Here is a 23961-nt window from a genome sequence, read left to right on the forward strand (position 1 = left end):
CAGAACTGATAATAATCCAATGCAGAGCCAATCATGTAATATGATACATTATTTAATATATTTATATATGTATATTTATATAGTCTTAAAGTTACAACCGGCCCTTTGAGTGCAACCAAAATGCTAATGTGGCCCACAATGAAATTGAGTTTGACACCCCTGCTTTAGAAGAAACACCAACATTTAAAAACACAATACATGGCCTTCCGCAGCCATAATCTCAATTTAGCACTGATTTAGGAATACATCTTCCTTTACATCGACTGCATTGTGGAACCAACACAGGGGGGCGCGTGTGACTTACTGAGATGGACGAGACCCTCGGAGCATGATACCACAGAAAAGCATGCAGCTGCTCACACCTCTAAACTGTCCCAGAGCAAGACAAGGACGGGGCGAGGGGTTAAAGCATGAGTCACAACATGCACACATGAGAGGTGAAATAAGTCAAAAGAATGAAAATAGAAACAAGTTAACAAATAAAAGGTAAACAATAAATCATGAATGAAACGTAAGATGATGGATAAATAAAAACATATATAATAAAGATAAAAGTTGCGGACCAGTTGACGCACTGTACGTCTTTAGAGCAGTAGAGTTTAGTGTGAACTTTCTGACCTGCGTGAACACCAAGTTCTCTGAGCTGCGGCTGTCCAGACTCAGCACGAAGCGGATGGACTGGAAAAGCTCCTGGATGCTCGCTCTGAACTGCTCCTCCTCCATCCCACAGGTGGCTCTGGAGTACAGGATGCGAGACTGGACGATAAACTTGAACAGGTACTCTAGAGCCTGAGGGGGGGGGGAAGGAAGCAGAAGGAGAACTGCAGTCAGTGAATGTAAATGTAATTTCATACAATGAATTCTATACAAACACTGAGCACCAAAGTGGTATGTTTGATCATCCAGAGAAAATCAATAAACAAAAGATACGTTGTAAGAGGATACTTCTCCATGTGTTTTTTCTGAAAAGGAAATTCAAAGACCATGCGGAAATGTTTCACTCTGAAGTCCCTCACTGACGCCTTACAGGGCTTCACATTACTCCTTATCAGTTCCTCTGTTACCATTTCCTTCTAATGAATCCCAGTAGAAGGAGCCAGGACAGACACGAAGGAAGGGAATTGATACTTTACCCTCATGGCTTCCTGGATGTGGTCCTGCCGGACGACCTCAGCCGAGCGGTCCATGTACCACTTCAGACATCGAATCAACTCTCTGCGGAGACACAGTTTAATATGATGAGGCTCAATATCAAGTGTGACTTTGTAGGTTATGTAATTGAGATTTTTGTTTGTGTTTTAATGTTTTACTTGTATGCCAAAGCTCCAGCAAAGTGGTTTTGGATGTAGGCGTCCATGACAGGTCTGAAGTGGTAGAAACGGCTGTCCCTGAGCAGGTTGATGATGAAAACCTAAAAACATTATTCATAAGATGTTAAGCTTTTTTTCTCTGGCTACAGGCAAAACAAATCATGTAGTAGAGTATACTTATGCTCCTTTAATTTTCCTACCAGTGACTGGAAAACCAGCGGTCCGTATTTATCAGTGTTGTCATCTAAAAGACAGAAGAGCGTATCCAGGACATCTCGCAGGAACTGTGAGGAGAAACAAAGGAACACACAGGCTTCACATTAAAGGCCTCGCTGGAAACTAAAATAAAAACAAAGGGAAGCCCATTCATCCAGAAACACTTTTTTTAGTTCTGAAATGAGGTTTACAAATTAAAAACAGTATAAAATATGTTAAATAATAATATTATAAACACATAATCAGTAAGTCACACTTAAAATGTACCTTAGAAAACTATACTACTGTCTTTTCTGTTATTAGATTACATATTTTGTTTAGCGTATAGTCAAGTACACCGAATAACCTCCCCTGCCGCACAGAAGGTAAACATTAATAATTCTCTTCATGAAATATGAATAATATGACGACAGTGACCTTGACAATCTCTTCTCCACTAATCTGACGTAATCGACCGAGGATGTCCAACACCCTGTCTGGATGTGCCTTCCAGTTGAGAAGAGCCAGCAGGTCCACTGGAAACAGAGTAAACTCAAATTGAGTTCAATTCAATCCAAGGGGAAATATAAATAAGAGCGTGTGAGATGGTGAATTACCATTTTGTGTGAGTTTGGTGGAGCAGAGTATTGTGGAGACCGAGAAAGTTTCTTTGGGGCTCCTCTGGAAGGGCAGGTTGGCCGGCAGGTTGGGGCAGCTGTTGAAGTCTTCTTTGCAGCACGGCAGACTCAGGTACAGACCCTGGTTACTGAAGGTGGCGTTTTCATCACACTGGAGGACAGATACCAGAGGGAACGAGAGGGTTTATTATGGTTTAAAGGCAACTTGGAGGTCAAAGAAGTTAAGGAACAATGGCACTGAACCATCATCATCTTCATTAGGGACGGAAAGTTGGGGTTGTCATACTTTCTTTATTCTGAGGGGTATACTTTAGGATGCTTACAACAAAGTTACACTGATCATACATATATTGCAAACTAACTGGATGCAGATAATCATATCTAACCTGTAGTATTTTGGATCCTGTTGTATTTTTGACTTCTTATTTTAATTATCCAGAATATTGTATATTATTTTGTTTATATTTGATATAATATTTTTCATTTTTTCATTTTATTTGTAATTGTTAATTCTCTTTTCCACTTTTTTATTATTGTATTATAAAGTCTGAACACACTTCTGCTTCTGTGACGAAAAATGTTCCCAAACTGGGATCAATAAAGTATCTATCTATCTATCTATCTATTGATCTATCTATCTATCTATCTATCTATCTATCTATCTATCTATCTATCTATCTATCTATCTATCTATCTATCTATCTATCTATCTATCTATCTATCTATTGATCTATCTATCTATCTATCTATCTATCTATTGATCTATCTATCTATCTATCTATCTATCTATCTATCTATCTATCTATCTATTGATCTATCTATCTATCTATCTATCTATTGATCTATCTATCTATCTATCTATCTATCTATCTATCTATCTATCTATCTATCTATCTATCTATCTATCTATCTATCTATCTATCTATCTATCTATCTATCTATCATATACTGTTGTATATAACGATATGTAACAAATTGTGGCACAGTAGGAATATTTCTGTAATCATTGTTGGGCATTTTGTATTTATTTGATGGTGAGACAGACAGACAGTGGGAAGAGAGTGGGTAAAATGCCAGACCAGTGCTATAAGGACCCTAATGGTATGCACTCTACCCAGAAAGCAACAAGTGCGCCCACACAAAAGGTTTCTAAGGCTGTTCAATTGATGATAGATAAATACAGCACATTATCTTTTCCAGTAAAGGCAACTGGATTTTTTTTTGTACACCTTCTAAATGCGCATGAAAATCTGCAGACATATTCTTTACATCCTCTTAGTTGATTATGTCATGCTTGTATTATTGTTGTATGAGACAACTCTAACTGCATTGGTCCTTCCTGGACAGGGTTAACAGTCCTGAACAACACTTTAAATGTACACTGTTTGATCAGTCTCTCAGGGTTGCTCAGCTATCACATGGTATATACTGTACATGTTTCTAGTGAAATAGAGCAGAGAAAATGGATGGTGCATTTAATTACATGTTGGCAGAGCACAGAGTGACCGAGGGTCCACTGCTGAGAAAACACTATGAAGACAAACAGAGAGCTGGCAGCAGCTGACACCCGCCACAGCTGGGAGACTTTTAATTAAAAAATTCAAGACACAAAGGTCATAGTTAAAGAGACAGCAAAGTGTGTCTTGTTAATATTGTTATATAACAACAATCATTATGACATTATGCATCTTTTTTTATAGTTGATAGATAACACTGTTTATCTAATATGTGTGTTAAAACTTAAAGATTTTACTGAATTACAGACTTCCCTAGTTAGTGAAAAACATAATACTGCCAGATGATGGTAGATGATGAGCAACATATAAGGAAATGTTACTTTAAAGTGGACCTATCATGCTATATTTGAATAATATATTGTAGGGCCATACCTATATAAAACATGTCTGTGAAGTTTTTTTTTCAAAATACCAAACAGATCATGCATTTTAGCCATGCCTCATTTCGTTCTATTTGCTCTTTTCCAGCCCTGTTTTTGCAAGGGCTGATTCTGCTTTTGTGGCAGACTACAGCGCCACTTACAGGCCTGGCATATGTACTACAGCGTCTCCAGCGCTTTTGAGCGGTCTCTCATTCCCCTGATAGGTGGAGAGTTGCCCATATAGGCGGAGCACCCCTTTTCTGACGTCAGAAAAATTCAAATAATAATCAGCTCCGTTGCAGCCCCGTTTTTAGAGATTTGGGTATGGAGGAAAAGAGAGAGGGTTGTGTTTTCTGACACTTGGTGAGTTCCCTGACACACCGGGGACACATATTCATGTATAAAAGACGTACAAAAGTGCATTTTGCATGATAGGTCCCCTTTAAGCATTAGTTTGCACGGACTTCTTTAAAGCAAATGTGTATCTCTGTAGTTGGCGTTAAACTGTGGAATTCTTTACCAAATGATTTAAAGGGCTGTATGGCCATCTTTAAGTTTAATAAAATGTATAAAGAAAGAATAATTAGACAGTATTAAGAAGTCAGGTAATCTGTTTCGTTGATGGTAGTTTGTTGTGTTTACTTTTGATTGTGTTTATCGTTTTATGTTACTGAAAGTATTGGTTGTAAGCAGCGGTGATTAACAGACCATCTATTTTTGTGTAAGGGGCAACTAAAATAAGACCTCCCTGCTCCTTTCCATCATGGCCTACAAAAAAACTGCTTAAAGTGTAAATGTTTTGTTTTTATAATAAGTGCCATGAGTGGAATAAAACTAAGATATAATATATAATAAACCTGCACATACCTTGTACACATATAGCTCATGGCTTTCATCTGACAGTGTGGTCCCGTCCTCTCTCATCAGAGGAGTGAACGCAAAGCCAAACAGTTTTTTCTCTCCTTTGTCTTTAGCTGAAAAGAAGCACATCATAGTATCATGCATCATCATACTGTATCAGCACAGCCCAACTACTTGTATAACTCAGAGCGTGATCCAATCTGTCCAAATAAACTCATACGCTGAGGGATGACTGCCACTGGGCTGCATTAGTGACTCACTGGAGCAGTGTCTGAACTCGAAGCGTAGGTGGGATCCTCTGAAACGATCTATGGGAATGGGCAGCTTGACCATCTCACTCCAGCGAGGGCTGTTGTTGTGGTAAAGGACGAAAGAGCGATATTCGCTGGAGCTGGGCTCGCCGCTGCCCAAACTGATGCAGTCCTGAGAAGGAAGGCAGCACAGTAGATTGTTTTTAGTGACATATACTGTTAATGACGTATCAAATTAGTGTTAATGACACATGAGGAAGTATGGGAGAAAGGTTACACTCATTAACTTATGTACATATGTGTCATACTTTGAGTGTGTCCCCGTCGGCGTAAAGTACGTAGAGCGTGACTTCGATGTTCTTCTGGACGCTTTTGCCGCCCCTCTCAAACTCTCCCCTCTCCAGGGTCAGATACAGGTCGTTGCGTGTGTCACCTAAGACAAATACGAAGGGGAAACGTTAGTAAAAGAAAATTCCACCAACACTTCAAAGACTGGTGAGCACTACTGCCCTGTCGGTTGGGGAAAAAAAGGTTTTATAAAGTTATAATAGCTAGAGGTTGATGGCGCATAGTCACTTGTGTTAAAATTGCTCACATAGGCCAGAAGCGCTTGCGTTCATGTTGCAGCCTAATGCCTGCATGAGGATGATCCATCCCACAAATGGAAATTGATTTTCTAGAATTAGGGAAAGGTTAAAAATTATAAAACTTATATTGTTAAAATAATAATAATCTACTTTTCTTTTTTGTCAATAGCTTAACACACACATCTTATTTAATGGTAGTCTATGGGGAAAATAGTTATTGTTTTTTATTTTTTAGACGCAACGTCTCAAGGGGCCACAGCTCTCCTCAGATCCATGGTGGAGGAATATGTGAAGTTTACTAAACATCTGTCGCTCGCTCCTCATCTCCACTCCATGCTACATTAATAGCTGCTAGCATAACACCCTGATCTCTGCTCCCAACTGCCACATTAAATTGCATTATGGGTAGCGACGGGCGTCAGGTTTAAACAAGTAAGAACAATGAATAGAACAAAAAAGAGACTATATCTGTGGCTCTGCTACATGCATTTTAGGCCTTTTGTGAGTGCAACAATGCTGAAGAGTGCAAGGCTAAATCTGCGGAGCACTCCTTCAAGCTTGACACACTAACTAGGAAGTCATGCGCAACATCTTGAGGTTTAGAGTCAAAACACGACATAGACATCTCAGTAGACTATTAGAACCAACATGTGTCCTGTCCTGGCAATGTTAATACTTTATAATGTACATGTCAGCGTCTGCTCCACAGATGAACTGCGAGTGGTCAGCATAAATTAAGACTAAGATGTGCACCACACGTCATTGTTCCAGTTGATGAGAAATGACCCCGCTGAGCTGTAATACACTGTAGCTCATGGCTGCCTCAGCACCTTTTGTGAGGTCAGTGTTTAATGCAATAAATATCAGTGGCAACAGCGGAGGAAGATATTGCAGTTATTTATAAAATCAGATTATAGTTATTTATATCCAAGTCATTTCCTTGGGGACGCATGAGTCACAAGAGGTGATATTGGGAGGTATTTCAGGCTAACTGGTGAGGAGAGGATGGGAGAGGAGAGGAGAGGAGAGGAGAGGAGAGGAGAGGAGAGGAGAGGAGAGGAGAGGAGAGGAGAAGATCATACATTCTCAGTAGACACAAAGCAGAGCCATGATATCTGATGAAATATACCGAAATAAACACACACCTCAGATTTTCTCTCTCTCTCTTTGAGATATCTTTGAAGACCTCTGCTTTTCATAAGTTGCTCAGCACCTGACCTAAATGCAGATCTCACAAAAATACTGTAGGGAGTGACAAATCCGAGAGCCTCCTAAACACCAGTGCTGGAAGAAGTACCAGTAACAATAAAAACATTTAAGAATATAGCATTACAAGTAAAAGTCCTGCACTCATAATCATACTTGGTAATACTGATGCATTTATATACTTTATACACAGCTGTGTATTTTGATGTTCCCAAACTTGGGTACTCTGGAAAGGGTTGAAGATAACTCTGAAGGTTGAAGAAGGAAATGAGAAATGCAATGAACCTAAATTCTTCTTCCCTACTAATTTGAGTTCATTTTCTGAGAATTCTTCTTTAATTACCTCAGTAAAGGAAGTCATATTTTTGGTTCAGTATCTGTTCGGTTTGTTGGTCAGTAGGATCACGGAAAGATTACTGACCCGATTTTCAGGAAACTTGGTTCAAGGGTGATACATGGGCCAAAAAGGAACCATTGCAGCAGATCTGAATCATGAGGTGAATACACAATTATGCTGTTTTTGTCAAATGTTTAATATGTTTACCTCTTGGGGCCTCACATAGTTATTTAAATTAAACTTTCTGGAAGTTCAGACAGGGAATGTCTCTTTAACAACTCGTGACATCCCTGAAATGTAACAAAAGGCCACTACTATTGAAAAAATGTTGTACAAATATTGTATTGTATTTTGTTATTTTACTCAATGTTTTCAATGTAACTAGAAAGTAACTGTAGAAAAATGTAGCACCAGTATAAAGTAGCATCAAAATGAAAAAGTGAAGTACAGCAGATAAATAAATTAACATTTCCTTGGCACAACACTCTGCTCTCTCCTACATCTTCCTGTTTCCTGCGGTTTTCTTCTATTTAATCTTTCACCCCCATCCTCCATGCCCTATCCCTGTCCTCCTTCATCTGCATCTTCTGTACCCTGACCTGTGACCGTCCCCTCTCTTCATTCCTCCAAGCCATCTGGCCTCTGGTCTCCACCTCCTCCTTGAACTCTCCGTCCCCATTACCGCCCGCTGCTCTCTGCCTCCTCACCTGGCAGGATGACATCTGGGAAACCCAGTTTGCGTGTGAGTGCCAGGGCCCTGTTGAACACGGCCTGGTTCTCCCGTCGGATTTGTTCCAGCTCACCTCGCAGCAGCTGCAGGGAAATGATGAGGCCTGGGGGCAAGAGTAAGCACATTTGTGTGTGTTAAAATGGGGCGAAAAAGGCAAATGTAGAGGTGTGGGGTTGTGGGAGGAATGTGAAATTGAAGGGAAAGTATAAGCGTAGGGGCAAAGAAGAAGGCAGGCGGGAAAAGGAGGGACAGAGGGGTATTTAAAGGACATTAGTCAGAATGTGGGGGAGGAAAAGAGAGACACGAGAGTGGATGGAGAGACGTGATCGAAGCCAGGGACAACAGAGGGAGGCAGGAGAAACCGTGTCGTGAAAATACGCAAAGAAGCAAGAAAAAATATGGCTACCACAGAAATCTAGTGACAGATTTTTGTAAGGCATGAGTCATATATCAAACTGTGAGATGCACATAAAAAAAGAGTAATAGTGAAGTGGAGAGATCACGCCTACATGTTGAACATTTCACAAAGCAAGATAGATTTTTTAATCAGAACCAAGAAGATGATTGGCATTATCTTTCAAAGGATCAAATTCAATGGCTGAGCTGAAGTGTTTTCTTCTTTAGGTGAATATTATCACAGTGACAGTTAGGGGTGGGTGACATACAGTGAAGTCTTTATTGAAATTCATGGATATGAGGGTATAGTTTCTATACAATCCATCATTGTCAAACATTGCTGGATAAATTAATAATGGGGTAATGTCTATTTTTGTCCAAATCCTAAAGGAACACTTCCTAATTCTTGGAAATATAAATATTTGGCTTGTTCTTATAGTCCTCTGCGATATAACACAATGAGAACATATACTTCGCAGCCATATTTATTTTCTTGCCGAGTGTTAGCTTAGAATATTGAAGCCACTGCCTTAGTTATCCTTTAAATATAAAGCTACAGCTGGAAGTTGATAGGCTTAACCAAGGACAATTTAAGTCTATTTCTTGGCCAGGAGCAGAAGTCACTGTTTATGGCAAAGATACAGAAATGTCCTGTTTTCTCAGAATAATCCACATACATTGCTTCTAAGAAGGAAATAGTGCCTATAACACTGCAGGCAGCACTTTCTTTAGACAGATTGATTTTTTTAAAGGTAAAGAAAAGACTATAAGCAAATGAAATGAGCTCTCAAATCTTGACAAAATACAACCATAATTGTCTGTATGTCTAGATACCATAGCACAAGTGCATATGCTGCTCTTGTATATATCAGCAGTCACATGACCTGCCCTTGACCCAAGACCTCCCCTAACTTGCTTACTCGCTGTGAACTGCTTTGAATAAAAACATCAGCAGCAAACGTTGAATTTTCTTCTCTATAAATTCTAACCGAAAGAAAAAAAGGTGTGAATCTAATCATGGGGAGAACAAACAGGGATCAGATCAGTAGAGACGTCATATTTACCATAGTTGGTGCTGGGAGCGGAGTACTTGGTGTTGGACTTGCGGATGATGTTCTCCTGTATCTGGTGCCACTCGTTCTCATTGTTACATCTGTAGAGAGAGACAGTTGGGTGGGGCTGTTAACAACGCACCCATTAGTGGGTCCAGATGGAGGGATTGGGACTGTGTGCATGGGGACTACATGAACAGCATGTGTCCCAGAGCCGATTTCCTCCTGGAGAAAAGGTAGCAGCAGGGGGAGGTGCTATCAAGCAGCACATTAGCCCAAATGCACAGCTCACTAAGCAAACCTGACAGCCAGCTCTCTACCAGCCTTTTTCATTACTGTGGGCCTGTAGGCCCCTGGGATGGCATGGGGAAATGCACAGACTGGAGCATTATAGGAGCCGACAGTTTGGAGACAGCTCAGCACTGAATCACTGCTTGCTTTTTAAAGGGAAGAGCTCTTCGCCTAGGCAGAGGAATCCAATATAAACGACAGCTTTCTATTCTAAAAAAAATCTTTATTTCACACTGTGCTGTAAAGTTATCCTGGAAAATACAACATGTGAAAAATGTCGCACACAACAGGATGGCAGAGCGCATGAATGACCTCTGACCCCGAGCGGACGCTAGGGAGGACACTGCAGACACAAGGAGACATCCTAGCTGTTGACTGACAAGAGAAAGTGCTGAGCTTGGTGTTGTTTTTTTCTTTGTCCTCTAACTTTGCTCAATTATCTAAGTGTCATCTCCCCCGGTCTCTTCCCCTCTCCTTCTCTGTGTCTCCCTCCTTCTCTGGGTTGGCTGGCGTACAGGAGAGGCTCTCTGTGGCGAAGTCTAACAGAAGCAGCCAGATTCACAACACGCCAAGTGCCCTATCTCGGGCCCAGGGTGAGTAGCTATTGATTTTCCAGAGGACACTTCATTATCATTCTGGTCAAAACACACCAGGCATCAACACTGGAGCACTAGGTTGTCATGCACGGCATTTGCAGAACAGTCACATTTCCCGCCTCACTGCGTAGACTCTTTAACTCTATTTCCAAAAGAACAGAAGCCATGCAACTTCTACTAAGCAGTTACACTGACATCTGTATACAAATAATATTCTGTTTCACGCTTTAAATGCCAGAGAAATTAGTTTTTAGGGCGACTGTATTTATAATGAAGAAGAGCTCAGGTTTAACTCACGTGTAAACTTTGAGCACAAAGTCCTTCTCCTCTTTGAGGTCTGTGATCGTGTGGAAAACGTCACTCATGGCAAGAACGGCGCAGCCATAAGGTCGTCTGTACTGCACATGGGGGGGGCCTTTCTTTGAGTCGTTCAGCAGCATTCGACCTGGAAACAGAAAGGAGAGGGATGCGCTAAAACATAAGCATTGATAAACCAAAAATCTTTATTATTAAACACTGTGCCATATTTACCAGTTCTTATGACATGTGCAACAATGTACAGATCTCTCTTCAAGTCTTTACTGCTTAGGTCCTAACGAGAAATGGGATGAAAAATGTCCCTTAAGTATTTGAAGTACACAATATTTATATTGAAGACTTGAAGGGAACATATGTTACCGTGAAGAGAGCACACAGACGATCAACCTTCTCTGGATTCTTTGGTCCTCCATTTTTGTTCAGTTTCACCATGAACTTCTCACTGCAAAAAAAGCCAGTTCACAGTTTCAGAGTGTCAACCACAGAAGGCCTCAGTCAATCTGCTGGTCAGACATAGTGTGTGGACATATGTGAGTGCAGTTTGCATCGGGGGATCATTTGGTTATGAGTGCACTGACATTCACCCCCCCCCCATACCTGATCTGTTTGGCCTCCCGAGTATCATACAGAGAGAAGAAGACGTCTGCATCCTCGCTGATGCTGTTGTAAGTAAAGCTCTTCAGGTTGATGAAGAGGTGGTGTGACACAGGGACACGGCAACCGTCACCGTGGCGTTGTCTCGTGCTGTCACCCTGGGAACGAAGAAAAAAATGACCGCTAAAAAGGCTGCTCCTCACTGCGATTGAGGCCGAGTACCTGCCACTCAGTTAATGGATACGCCTATTTAGCAGATCAATGGGGGTACTGTAAGAGGTGAATAATTCATTAATATATGCCCTACAGTGTACTTCATCCTGTCACATGTACATGCTATTTCCAGTAGACTTTAGTTACAAGAAATGATGAATGAATGATGGAAACTGCAGCTGTGGTGGGTCTGTTTTTGTTGTGCGGGGCTGCAGGGGGTTGTCTTACTGTGATGTAAACTTCTCTATTTATAGGATGTATGACAACTATTGTGAATTATGCATATCATATGGTAGCTTCATATTTAATAAACAGACAATTCTGCTTTTAAGGCCTTCGCTCACGGGGGACTACATACAAAAAGCATTTTAGAAATGCTACATTCCTTAGATGTATGGAGTCCATATGCAACAAGTCCTTGGTTTCCACACAAATGAAATGTACTGGACAAACATATCTTAAGTGCCTTAAAGCACCATTTGTGCATACATCTTGTAGCATATGTGATCCCAGTGGGAATCAACTCTCACACTCTGGCAGCAGAAGTGTGAGGTTCTTATGCAGCATGGCAATGAAACCTTATCATTTATATATCAAGGGCTTTTGTCCCTGCAAGCTTCTTATCCTCAATGCAACGAAAGACATTGCTAGAACCACAGGTCTTAATGTGATAAAGCCAGAGTGCCCCGACTTTTGAACACTGACCTGTTCACAGAGTGTACAGACAGAAGTAAATATTAAGAGATGAAGGGACTGACACATCATGAAGGGTTCTGATGATTTTGAAAACAAACATCTTTGAAAGGACTGTACCTGGGTTGTGCTTTGCTGACCACAGTGTCTGCTGGATATATGCTGAAAAAGAGCAAAGTTCAAAGGAAAGATGTTAGATCAGTCGGTCCATTCTTTACTCATCCCACACAGCATTGAACTTATTTACCTTAAGCAGCTTCAGACACACACTACCTGTGGGTTGCCTCTGTCAATGCTTCATATCTGACAATTTGCACCTACGTACGTAGCCGAGGGGCTATACTACTGCTCCTGCAGCGCTAAAAGAAGCCCACATGAGGCAAAACGTGAGCGTGTGGGAGAGGAGAGGACAAAGCCAGTATCGCCCACACACACCTCTTTGCTCAGCAGCCTGAAAGAACTCCTCTACTCCCCTACCTGAAGAAGTGCCAAGGCCGTGCGCCCTGCCAAAAACAAGCTCACTTTCATCGACAGAGTCAGGATGCTTTTTGGCAAGAGAGAGCTCGCTTTTGTTACTGGACAAAGCATTTAGTGCACAAACAATCTGCGTGCAGAGCTGAGAAACATGGCAATGGGATAATGTGAGGCTGCGGGGCATTTGGAGAGAGTTTTGATCAGCATATGGAGCTTCCACTTGTGACCAGAAAGGATCTCCCTCCTAGATAGCAGTCTCCAGCAGTATTACATTAGGTTTCATAACATCGGTGATGTAATCGCATATTTCTAAAATAGTACCTGCTTCAGTTGGTCTCCTCTCTGTGTGTGTGTACGTTTAAAAGTCCCATGTCAGTGAAGACAAAATACATTTCAGGCATAATTTATTCACGGAAATGTGTCTCAAGTCTAGTTGGCGGATTAAAGCAACCAAGAGTAAAATATGTATCTTATTTTTTTAAATAAATGCTAAAAGATTAATTTGTATGTATTTTCCCGGAGCCTCACCTAGGACTGTCTCTTTGCATTATGTCTGCATTGCTAGCTGGCAATCCCGCATGTGAGAGTCACGTGCATGCAAGAGTCACGTGCATGCAAGAAAAGGGACACACTCAATATGGCGGTAAGATAAGCATAAAGAACAGGTCACATGAGGCAGCTGAATCACACTCCCTCTTGTGAGTCACCTTCTTGTGGATGATTTGATAATCGGTACATTCACACATCCATACACATCCAACCACACATTCTTGTATGTAAAACCACATCAGCAGGAAAAAAAGCCACCAAAAAATCTCATAGTCCGCATCATTTGAGACATTACAATACAACTTTACAGAATTTTAAGTAGATTACATGAATGCTGCAAAATTGCTTTTCATTTCTCTTATATCCTTCATAGAGTGCACATTTACTTTATTAATGTATTATTTTCAATAATTCATGTGGTGAATTTGTACAGCATGCACTGGCTGAAAGATATTCCCACCCTACTGTACATACCAGTTTGTGTAGCTCTGATATGCTGATCTGATCCTGATCCACCATTTCAAACTCTTTTCTGGGAACAAGGTCTAAGCCGAGGTGCCTGGAGAAAGAGGGATAAGAGGTGTATGACAAAAAAGGCAGAATCAAAACAGTCTCATATTACAACTTCAAGTTAAAATATATTACATGTTAAGCTCTTCAAATACACTCCTGGAGGGTTTTTCACTTCAGCTTTTAAAGATAATATGAATAGTCAAAAGGTGTCACTTCATCAATTTATAATCCAGCCTAATCAAATCTTAATACGACACTTTATAAACATGCCTTCTAACATTCACTAAGGTATTGTACTTAGTTTAAAAAGAATGATTTCTATCAAATGCTACTTTTTATTTAAAGGGGCCCCATAATCCTTTTTGGAGTTTTCCCTTTCCTGTAGTGTGTGGGTTACAGAATGGTCTGCAAAGGTTAAAATCCCCTATGTTCCTTCCAGAGGGAGTTTCTCTCCCACACAGTGTTTGAATTTTGACTTGAGCCGTCCCTTATAGATACTGTCTTTTTACGTTAGTGAGCCGGATCATTTGGCTCGGCTCTCTTAAAGCGCCAGCTGTTTCGGCTCCCAAACGGCTCTTCATGTTACCACAGTTTACCACGGAGCCTCAGTTTCGCCGCTGCGAGGCTCTGAGGCTCTGGTGCTCGCAGCTCACGCGCGTGCTCCACTAGCACCGCTCATCGCGTCCAAATCACGCACGTTCCGTGTTGTCCTGTAGCAGGCACCGCCGATGTCGGGGAAACGATCCTCAATACTCCGAAAAGAATCCCACCAGACTACTTTGCCCCTCCAACAGAGGGATGTCCTTGTCCTTTTTCCTTTTCGTCATTTCAAGCGATAAAAACTCTCGATCTTGTCTCGAATTATTAATATTTGTGGACGCCCTTGGCTCGCGTTCAGGGCGTCCCGAGCTGAACAAGGGCGTCAAATGACGGCAAGACGCCCCCCTGGTGGAAACGCTGCTCCCACACACACCCCCCTGCCTGAAACGCCTATGACTTGACTCCTTGTTTACTTCTGTAACATAGTGACATCACTATGTAACACTCATGCTTCTTTTGGCTAGCACTCCAACACATTGTTTGTGATAAGGGGCGGGACCTCTCTAAGAGATGGACCAATCACAACAGAGCCGGCCAGCTAACCAATCGGAGCAGAGGGTGAAAGAGGTGCTGCAGCACAGGCAGTATGAGAACAATAAGCACTCTTTGATCTTTAAGGCAGGTAACAATTTCACAGTAAAGGCACATCATAAATATGAACCAAAAAAATTGGCAATTGTCCCCTTTAATTTATTTTAGGTCATTTATTTTGCTCATCATAATTAGACTGTTAGCTAGTTTAAACTCCAGAAATGCATCATGAAATTAATATTATGCTTTTTTAGTAGTCTCAAAATATAATATAATGCAAATGTAAATGTTTACACTTACAACCACTTACATATCTCCTTATATAAACAGTCATCTGTATCAGTTTGCTCGAGGACTACCAGCTGCAGTGTGAATCATCACTCAAACTTGATGGCAGCACTATCAACAGTCAATTTTGGTTTAGGCATGTACTGATGGCAAGATTTCGGATTATTAGGTTTAAACATTACTTAAACACTCCGAGATGATTATGTATTAAAGAGACCAACCAAAGCGTCTATGGATTAAAGAGGTTAAGTGTTTCCTTACACCTCTAGTCTAGTTCATGCTTTTTTCAAACTAAATTGTGCAGCCTCAAAACATGCAGTCAGGGCTGCTGTGATCTTTTAACCATGAAATTAGATCACTACAGCTCTCAGGTCAGTGTGCACTATGAAGCAGTGACCTCAACACGCATGGTGAACAGAATACAGGGAATTTCAGGCTCCACTTCTGAGTGCTTTTTTTTTACATTAACTCATAATAGTTCAAGTAAATATTGGTGTACTTGTATGTGCAATTCTTTTATAATAAACTGACAGACAGCCACTTCATATGCAGTTCTTTCTCAGCTGAGAGGGAGCCCTCATATGTTTTATCTGTTATGGATAACTGTCACAGTTGAGTTGGATGGAGTTTTAAACTGGCAACAGTAGGAATATGTCTTTACAGTTCCTCCAGGGGGATGTGCATTGACTTTAAGCCACTTGAGATTCACTCATCTGCTAAATGACCATAAACTTACATCATAGAGGATGTTATCCCGCACCCACTCATCCAGTGTTGTAGATCTCTCCAGTGCCAAGGAAATATTGTATTCCTTGTGCAGCCAATCTCAATACAATTCAGTACAAGAGTCACTCACTCATTGCCCCAGTCGAGTCGTACAGTGATGTGCCGCTTGATCTCGCGAGTCTGATCCTGGGCGAGGTGACCCTGGATCAGCTGCCGGCGCAGGTCGATGAGCTCATTCATCACATGACGCAGCTTATGGAATAGATCCACCTTGTGTTTCTGTTGGAGCATCCAAAAAAAGGCTTGGTTAGGATATGTGATCTTCTTCTGCTGCAGCATTTATGTAGAGATTATTCATTTCCCTCTTTAACTACAGCGCTGGACACTGAGAGAAAACAAGAGGTTACTAGCAGATTGTTCTCTGATATCAGACTCTGATGATTTATTATTCAGTCAAAGTAGGATCAAGACAAAAATTATGTTCTAACCACTCCTTGCCAGCCTGTGCAGGTAGCAGAACAAATATGTGATGCTTCTGACATTTAAGTCGCACTGCTATTGTTAATGAAACAAAAATGTTTATTCCCCTTGCAAGGTTGCTTTGACCTCCTCACGGTAATGACTTTCATCGCTATTTGTCGTAAACTAAGGACAACCCTTTTAATTCAGGCATTTTGTGTTCTCCACATTACCACCCAGGTTTGTTTACATAAATGCAAAGATTAAGCGGCACCACATTGCCGATGTAAATTTAATGAGGATAAGCCCTGCATGTTCTCAAAGGCTGCTGGAAAACAAAGATTTTTTTCAGGGTTGATGAGCCCTTTCGGGTGTCTATTCTGCGGGGCTAATTACGTACATTAAAACAGATACACAGTTATGCTTAGGCCATTGCTCCCTGAAGTAATCCCATGAATTGTAATTGGCAACAATAAGGTGAAATGTAACAACATTTAGCCAATGCTACATCCTATTATTATGGATGCAACTGTGGCAACATGGCCCATATCACACAGGGGGTGAGCACCAAAGCGGGTTCTGTTAAATCAGCGCTTCACATTAGTCGGGCTTCAGAGAAAGTTACATCACTACACCAGCGCCTCCGGCTCCTTAGTTGCTCAGAGCATGAGCAGTCCTCAGTGAGAGGTTATGTAAAAACTCGCTGCCAGCTCCGCAATGTATCTACTCAGCTCCAAACTCCAAACCCTACCAACCACTTCTGCCTGCCCCCTCGACACATAGCAGGATTAAGAATGCTTTAGGTTTTCCAGTAATCACTTTTGCCCCGGGAAAGTAAAGGCTGACTGAAGGTGGCGAGCAGAGCTGGATCTTAAGATGATGCACCAACTACGAGAAGGAGGCTTAAATCAATCAATGGCTGAATGACACAGCATGAAATTGCATGCGACAGGTCTGCAGGCCATTATCTGTGGCCACCATTCCTGTTCCTACAGAGATAGTATATGAACATGTAGGCTGGCAGTCAGAACGACATGCTAATGGGAAATATCTAAAAGGGGCTTTCACTGTATGTTAGCACTGTATCTCTTTGGGTTATTCACTATAGTTGATGGTTATACAGGTGTTTAATTAAGTGCAGGGAAGACAAAAACATACTGGAAAAGATTATTCCACCAAAACCCCTAAGGATGATGAAAATGAAACAATGATAGATGCAATTTCTTTTTGTCCCAACTCACTTGCAAATGTGTTAGATTTAGTCTCACATTTATTGCTTGGTGTTTTGTTTCAAGATGACGGCGATGTATTGTAATATAGTGCTACTGACCACATAGAGCTGCTTCCACAAGACCCCCCATTCCTGCAGTGTGGAGGTGGTCTCTGTGATGATGGGGTCCTCCAGGGGCACCACCGTCTCACACAGCCTGCAGCAAAAGAGAAACATGTAGATGAATGTGAGCGTGCACAACGATACAGACGGTTGTTCGGCAGTGATGCAAAGTCGCCGGATGAATTGAGCAGATAGCCAATGCTGAGCTGAGTAACGTTAGTAGAGTACAAGTAACTGATTACTTCTTAAATGTTAAACAAGTAACATGTTGTAATTTTCGCTTGCTCAAAACTGACATAATACCGCAGGCATTAATGTCACAGCTTCAGGCCAGCTTTTAAATTAGTAACAGCAATGAAATGAAAAAGAGAGTAATCTTATGAAGAGTAAGAATATGTTCCCTGGCTGCAGGAGAGGTAGAGCACTTCAGTAAAAAAAACACAACACACATCCTTCCTGTGCGACTACACTCAGAGAAACACTAAACCAAGGTTAATTCTCTAGTGAAACGTTGCTCACTAAGCTCCGGCCTGTTCTGAAAGAATTATCTTTAATACTGTATCATTGATTTTTGCAACAAGGGAAGCATCTCCGTCCATTACACCATGACTCAGGGTTATTGTCTGTGGCACGAACGCTCTGGGAGAACCACAGATATGCAGAAGGTGTGTCACCTCATTAACTCCACGAGACAGCAAAGCACATTTCCCAAAGTGCAACTCCTGGAGCGGGGAGGTATAATAATGTGGATTTCCAAGTGTGCACTTTTAATTGTTTGAGTGGAAACAACAATCCTGCTGCTATGTGGAAGCTCAACTGGGAGATGTAACGGCAAACTCCCAGTCCACACTGAGCCACAGCTCCCAGTCTGCAGGGTTAACCTCCATCAGTTCAGGCTGATAAAGAGATCTGCCGCATGTTTTGTCTTCACTGTTATTATGCCGGCTTTGCGACGGGAACTTTGGATGACCTCCACTGTGTGTGCATTTGTGTGCATGCGTGTGTGAGAGAGCATGCATGTTAACGACTGTCCAATGGAAGTTGTCTTATAGATGAACACATTGATGTATCTGCACTGTGTAATGATTGATAAGAGCTCCTGACTAGTACAGAACAAACAGATATCATTGCTAATATCATCCTTCCTCTATGTGTCAATGGTAGATACGGATCTGTAGAGAAACCACTGCTGATGTTGTCTTTAGTATTTTGAGCTGCACTTCCCTCCTACATAAAATGCTATGTGCTGCAATAAATTCAACAAGCTCTTTTCGTTTTGTTTATGTGTCTACTCAATAATAAACCAATTCAAAGATGATGTAATGTTTCCTGCACGTGCAAAGATGTTCCCTTCACTCTAATCTTAGTGTGACCGACACTGGTTGTAGGGGTTGGTGACATGGATAACATATTCTCTTATGTTGTGTTTACTTTAACATTGTGAGATTAAAGTTTGCCATGATGAAGTACATTAGGTATTATTAAATGTTAAACAAAAGAAGTGGAAAAGACTGGTAAAAAGGATTAATTACCTTACATTTCAATACACTGATATAATTCCTTTAATTCCCGTCAATCCAACTCAAATACAAAGGGCCACATACAATCTATCATATTGAAGGGATTGCTTTATTATCAAACTGCCCACCCAAAACTAGTCTAACTAGTCTGTCTCTGCATGTATTTCAGATTCAGCTTTGCATGTTGGATTGTGTTGACACTGCCACAGTATGTCAATAATTAGTTTATGTAACAACAAATTAGTATTGGTGAGTATATAGATCTTTCCAACATTACCAAATATATGTATTGACATCTGCAACCTTCACCGGAGCACACTAGTGAGTGCACAGACTTTTATTTGCTACTCAGTCTCTTTTGTTTTTTTCATCGTATGTTGGTGCCTGTATGGCGGCGGGGTACATCCATCAAAGTTAGATAAGCGCATCTCTAATTATGACGCCGTGCAAGCTCGACTAAAACATCAAACGACTTACCCTCTGTTGGTCACTGTGGATTTCTTCAAGTGGACATAGCTGACTGGGAAAATCCCCTGTGGACAGAGAGGAGGGAGCAGAGATGTTACCGAGTGTGACAGGATCACGTTCTTAATTCTCCTGCAACATGTAACCAACGTGTACAGTATTGTGTTGTATGTGGTACAATACCTTAAAGTTAAGATACACTTCTGCTGGCCACACATTATATGTTGAAGGAACTGCTAGCTCACTCTTGCATTATATGTTTAGACCATTTTCTGCTCCGCTGTATGCTGACATGCAGAGAATAAATGATACTGCGTGCACACACACACCACAGAGATGATGAGCCCTTTTGTGGCTTGGCTTAGCAGGGGAAGGGCATGAGAGACTGAGTGGTGCCACCCTTGCAGTTCATCTTTCTTATTCTAATCTGCCAGATGTGAAGAATTGGCCACAGTGAGCAAAACTAATTCCTCTCAGCATAGAGAGAGTATGGGGGCGATTGAATGTGGGCAGTAGAGTACATAACAAAATGGAGGGGTGTTAGTAAGAACTGTAAATAGCTGATGAGAGTAGGGAAGGACAGCATGAAGCCACTAACACCTACATTTACCAGGACTGGACAGCTTTTGTGCTTCTTTTAAAACATTACAGCAGCATCACATAACACTTCAGCTTCTGACATTTTATTTTAAAAGTAGACATACGAAATGGCAACAGATTACCTGCTGCTCTTGGGTTTTTTATAATACATCTGGTATTTTTGTTTCTGATAATACGACTGCTTGTGTAATGGCTATTGGGCTCTGTTACAGGTTGTCAAGGACGGAGTCTGTCATAAACAGTTTTTACTGAAGAATCAATCCTATAAGAAGCAGATGTGTCAGTCATATATAATAACCACTTATTGCAGTGCAGAGTATTGATCTCTTTAGGCAGTGATGGGGCTGTATTATTCAGAGTTCTGTACCTATGCTCTTTACTTACTGAGTAGGATTGATCATAATGATGCTGACTGTGAAGTGGATTCAATCTCTCTGTTCTACCCTCCATCTTAACTTTATTTCTGCCTTGATCAAAAATATAACACCACAATAAGTGTGTGCTGCTTCTCTCCTGCAGGAAACACTGAAGAAAACAGTGTATTTAATGTTATGGATTAAAAACCAAATTGGAGTTTTATTTTTATGTATTTTTCAATTGCTTTTTTTTTGCTTAAAAATATGTTTTTAGATCACTAATTGCACCATCTGCTGGCTGAAAAGAAAACCAAATTGAGATGTTTTAGAAGATGCTGCACAGGAGAGAAAACAGCAGAGTGGTAATACAGCACACAGAGTGGTGGCTCCATGGTGCTATTCTGGGATGCTATTCTGTAAATGGCCATTGTACAAAAATAAAATAAATGATAGAGGTGGCGTCGGCCTCAAACCAAGGTTGGATTAATTGTATCTTTTCTTGTCTCTGTATTTGTCGTGTATATTTTATTTTTGTAAATAACATCTTGAAGACGACCCTCCAATTAGTCTTAGTGTTTATATGATATGAAGTCAGAACATCTTGGTTAAACATGTGTCTATGAAAAGCACATTTTGAAAAACAGGTCAGGAGATTTCTATTTTTGTCAAACAAAGCTCCATTCAATAAGTTAATCAGTCATTAATGTCTTTGTTGTCTAGACAAAGTTATTTTTGGGATGCACATCTCTCATGTCACATTATCATTCACAAAAATGCATTAGTCTCTATCAAATAAAAGCTTCACGTGGAGACCACTCTGTATTACAAAGAGACCAGTTGGCGATTCTTAATGTGTTTATTTAAATATGTGTTAACTTTACTATGATTACTGGCTTTCCAACAACTTATTCAGTTTGCTGCACTACAGTACAAGGTTGTGTCTTAAGTCCAAATAGATCTTTGTATTTTGAGTCTGTACTTCAAGTATGCCAGTTTTGCTCACATATTCAAAATGCTGAGAACTGTAAGTAGCCTGCAGGAACTAACCCAATCTCCAACCAGTCATTTTTGAACGGTGTTATAATTACCTTGATAGAAGGCTTCTTGGTGGAAAAGCCTCTGTACCATCCTAAAGGAAGAGCAAAATTCACATTAGAAAACCTTGCTACATCACAATGAAACACATTGTAAAGAAAGATGTGCCATTACTTTTTACCTTCATTGAACTTGTACTCGAGATGTTAATCTGAATGTAATTCATTACCGTTTTAACTTTGCTAGCTAACTTACTTGCTTAAAAATAATTATACTAACTGTTATATTGACTGTTTTGTCATTTTATTGGTCATGAAATGGTAAAGAAATGCGTGAAATCAGTTCTGTAAGCCTATTTAGCAGTTAGTATGGTGGATCACCAGGTATAGGGCTGTATTGAACAAAAAGTGATATCATCATTTCCCAAAAAAGTTACATAATCCGCCCTGTATGTTAGGATTTTATTTTGTGTTAGCTTCAGTGAATCCTTCTTTTGGTTTGATGGTGCAGTTTATTTTTAGGTCAAGATCTGGAAATCAATAACTGCTTATAATAACTGCTTTACTAGACTCTATTTTCCATAACATACTGTAAGCAGAAAAGTGTCTAACAGGACTCTCTCAAGAGATTTATTAGCAAATATGGACCTGTGAAATTAAGTCTTTTCAACATGATGGTTTGAATGGTGTTTCAAAGCCTACTTCTATGATTAACCTTCGATCTGGCACAGAAAAACAGAATGCTTTCATTTCTTTATTTCACTTAAAAGTAATCACATTTAAACACTGTGTCTAGATTTGTTTTTACTTTAGTATGCAGATTTATTCAGTCCCATATAAAATACTAAGAAAGAAGGACCCTTAGGCCTTAGTGAACATGACCACCACACAATACTTTAGGCACATGATATCTTTCTGCAGTACAGATCTGATTGTTATTTACAATCAAACACAATCATTTGGGCGTGATTGCTTTTACCTTCACTCTTCTCCAAAATCTGTACAGTTTCCCCAATCTCCAGGACTAAGGCCTGACATGTTGATGACCGGAAGTTGCAGATCACTGGAAAGAGAAAAACAATCATGAGACAACAGTGATGAGAACAAACATTTGACCTGATTTGACTGTGATGTATTTTTGTATACAACATATATTCTTTGTGTCATTTTTGTGACCTCTGATTAAGCAAGGGGCCTCTTTTAGACTTGTGGGTCTCTATCTAATGTATAAAGTCTCCGCACAGCATGTCTTTTTGGGTTGAAGCGGGACTTTTAATAAGCTGTTAAACACAAACATCTAAACTCGCTGACACACAGGAACCACTGCTTAGCAAACTGTAAACAAGCTCCCACCCTGAAGTGGGTAGTCATTTTAATAAGCAATTAATTCTTAAGCGGCCTGATTTTTGTGGAATGTTAAGTTAATTGAACTGTCTCCCAAAATAGAGCCCACACAATCTGCTAAGTAGTAAACGCTGCTTTATCATAAGTCGGTATTAGCATAATAAATCTTCCAAGCCACCCGCTTTTGCAGCATCATGCAGTCTTTGACCGTACACAGAAACTTATTGTGACTCAAACACTGATTAAGAACATGATTATTCCTCAGGGGACGGATGCCACAGTAAAGACTTTCACAATGGGATGGCCTCTGGAGACAGTTCTTTTTTAATCTCTGCATCTATGTAACATACAGGCCTCAGTAAAGGCAAACTTGTTTAACTACGACAGGGCTCCACTGATGATTTTAAACCTACAAATGGTGGCCCTTCGAGGGGAGTTTGGTGTGAATCATTATGCTAATGAACTAGCCAGGGGACCCAGTGAGGGGGAGGAAGAGGAGGAGGGGCTTGGGCTCGGCTCAGTTGCCTGTTTGAGGGTAACGAGTGCTCAGTTCCTGTGCTCGGGTAACTATGGCAACAGATCATCTACAAACTGGAGGGCTTTCTTCACTGTAACTGCTGCGGGGATCTGGGCATTTTTAAATGGCGAAGCTTATGGATGCTGCATGGCGCTAGAGTTCAAGTCAAGCGTATTAGGCATGTATTAGAGTCAGAGAGATGGATAGACTTAAGAGAGCCTCCTTGTCACCTTTTGCCTCTGGCTGGGGCTCTTTTCCAGCCAAGGCTAAGTATTGCCTATTTTAGAGTGCTATTCTTTAATGGCCTCTATTTCATTTGAATTGCAAAACCTGCACTCACACCATTTTAAAACTCTTTAGCGGAGGCCATGTCAGAACAAGATGAGCTTGTCATGTTCGAGAGGGATGGGCGCATCAAGCAGACTCATATTTCCATAGTCCACCCTCACAAAACCTCCAAGCTGTGTAAACACTCTTTCAAAGCTTCAGAGTATTAGCATATCCA

The 23961-nt window shown here is 40.7% G+C and overlaps 1 protein-coding gene across 1 annotated transcript in view; it reads right to left on the bottom strand.

The window, feature by feature from the left end:
* The window catches only part of LOC117479597 (dedicator of cytokinesis protein 3-like), a 43280-nt gene that overhangs the window by 14174 nt on the left and 5145 nt on the right, over positions 1 to 23961 (bottom strand). Inside the window, 22 exon segments of the mRNA XM_034126694.1 lie at positions 619 to 789; positions 1134 to 1215; positions 1311 to 1411; positions 1511 to 1594; positions 1944 to 2041; positions 2123 to 2294; positions 4890 to 4996; positions 5144 to 5306; positions 5443 to 5567; positions 7972 to 8097; positions 9455 to 9543; positions 10627 to 10774; positions 10861 to 10921; positions 11008 to 11089; positions 11245 to 11399; positions 12268 to 12309; positions 13645 to 13729; positions 15959 to 16107; positions 17618 to 17714; positions 19618 to 19673; positions 21650 to 21690; positions 22575 to 22658. Coding sequence (XP_033982585.1) covers positions 619 to 789; positions 1134 to 1215; positions 1311 to 1411; positions 1511 to 1594; positions 1944 to 2041; positions 2123 to 2294; positions 4890 to 4996; positions 5144 to 5306; positions 5443 to 5567; positions 7972 to 8097; positions 9455 to 9543; positions 10627 to 10774; positions 10861 to 10921; positions 11008 to 11089; positions 11245 to 11399; positions 12268 to 12309; positions 13645 to 13729; positions 15959 to 16107; positions 17618 to 17714; positions 19618 to 19673; positions 21650 to 21690; positions 22575 to 22658 — 2318 coding nt within the window.

Source organism: Trematomus bernacchii, unplaced genomic scaffold (assembly GCF_902827165.1).
Source record: "Trematomus bernacchii unplaced genomic scaffold, fTreBer1.1, whole genome shotgun sequence".
Taxonomy (NCBI): Eukaryota; Metazoa; Chordata; class Actinopteri; order Perciformes; family Nototheniidae; genus Trematomus; species Trematomus bernacchii.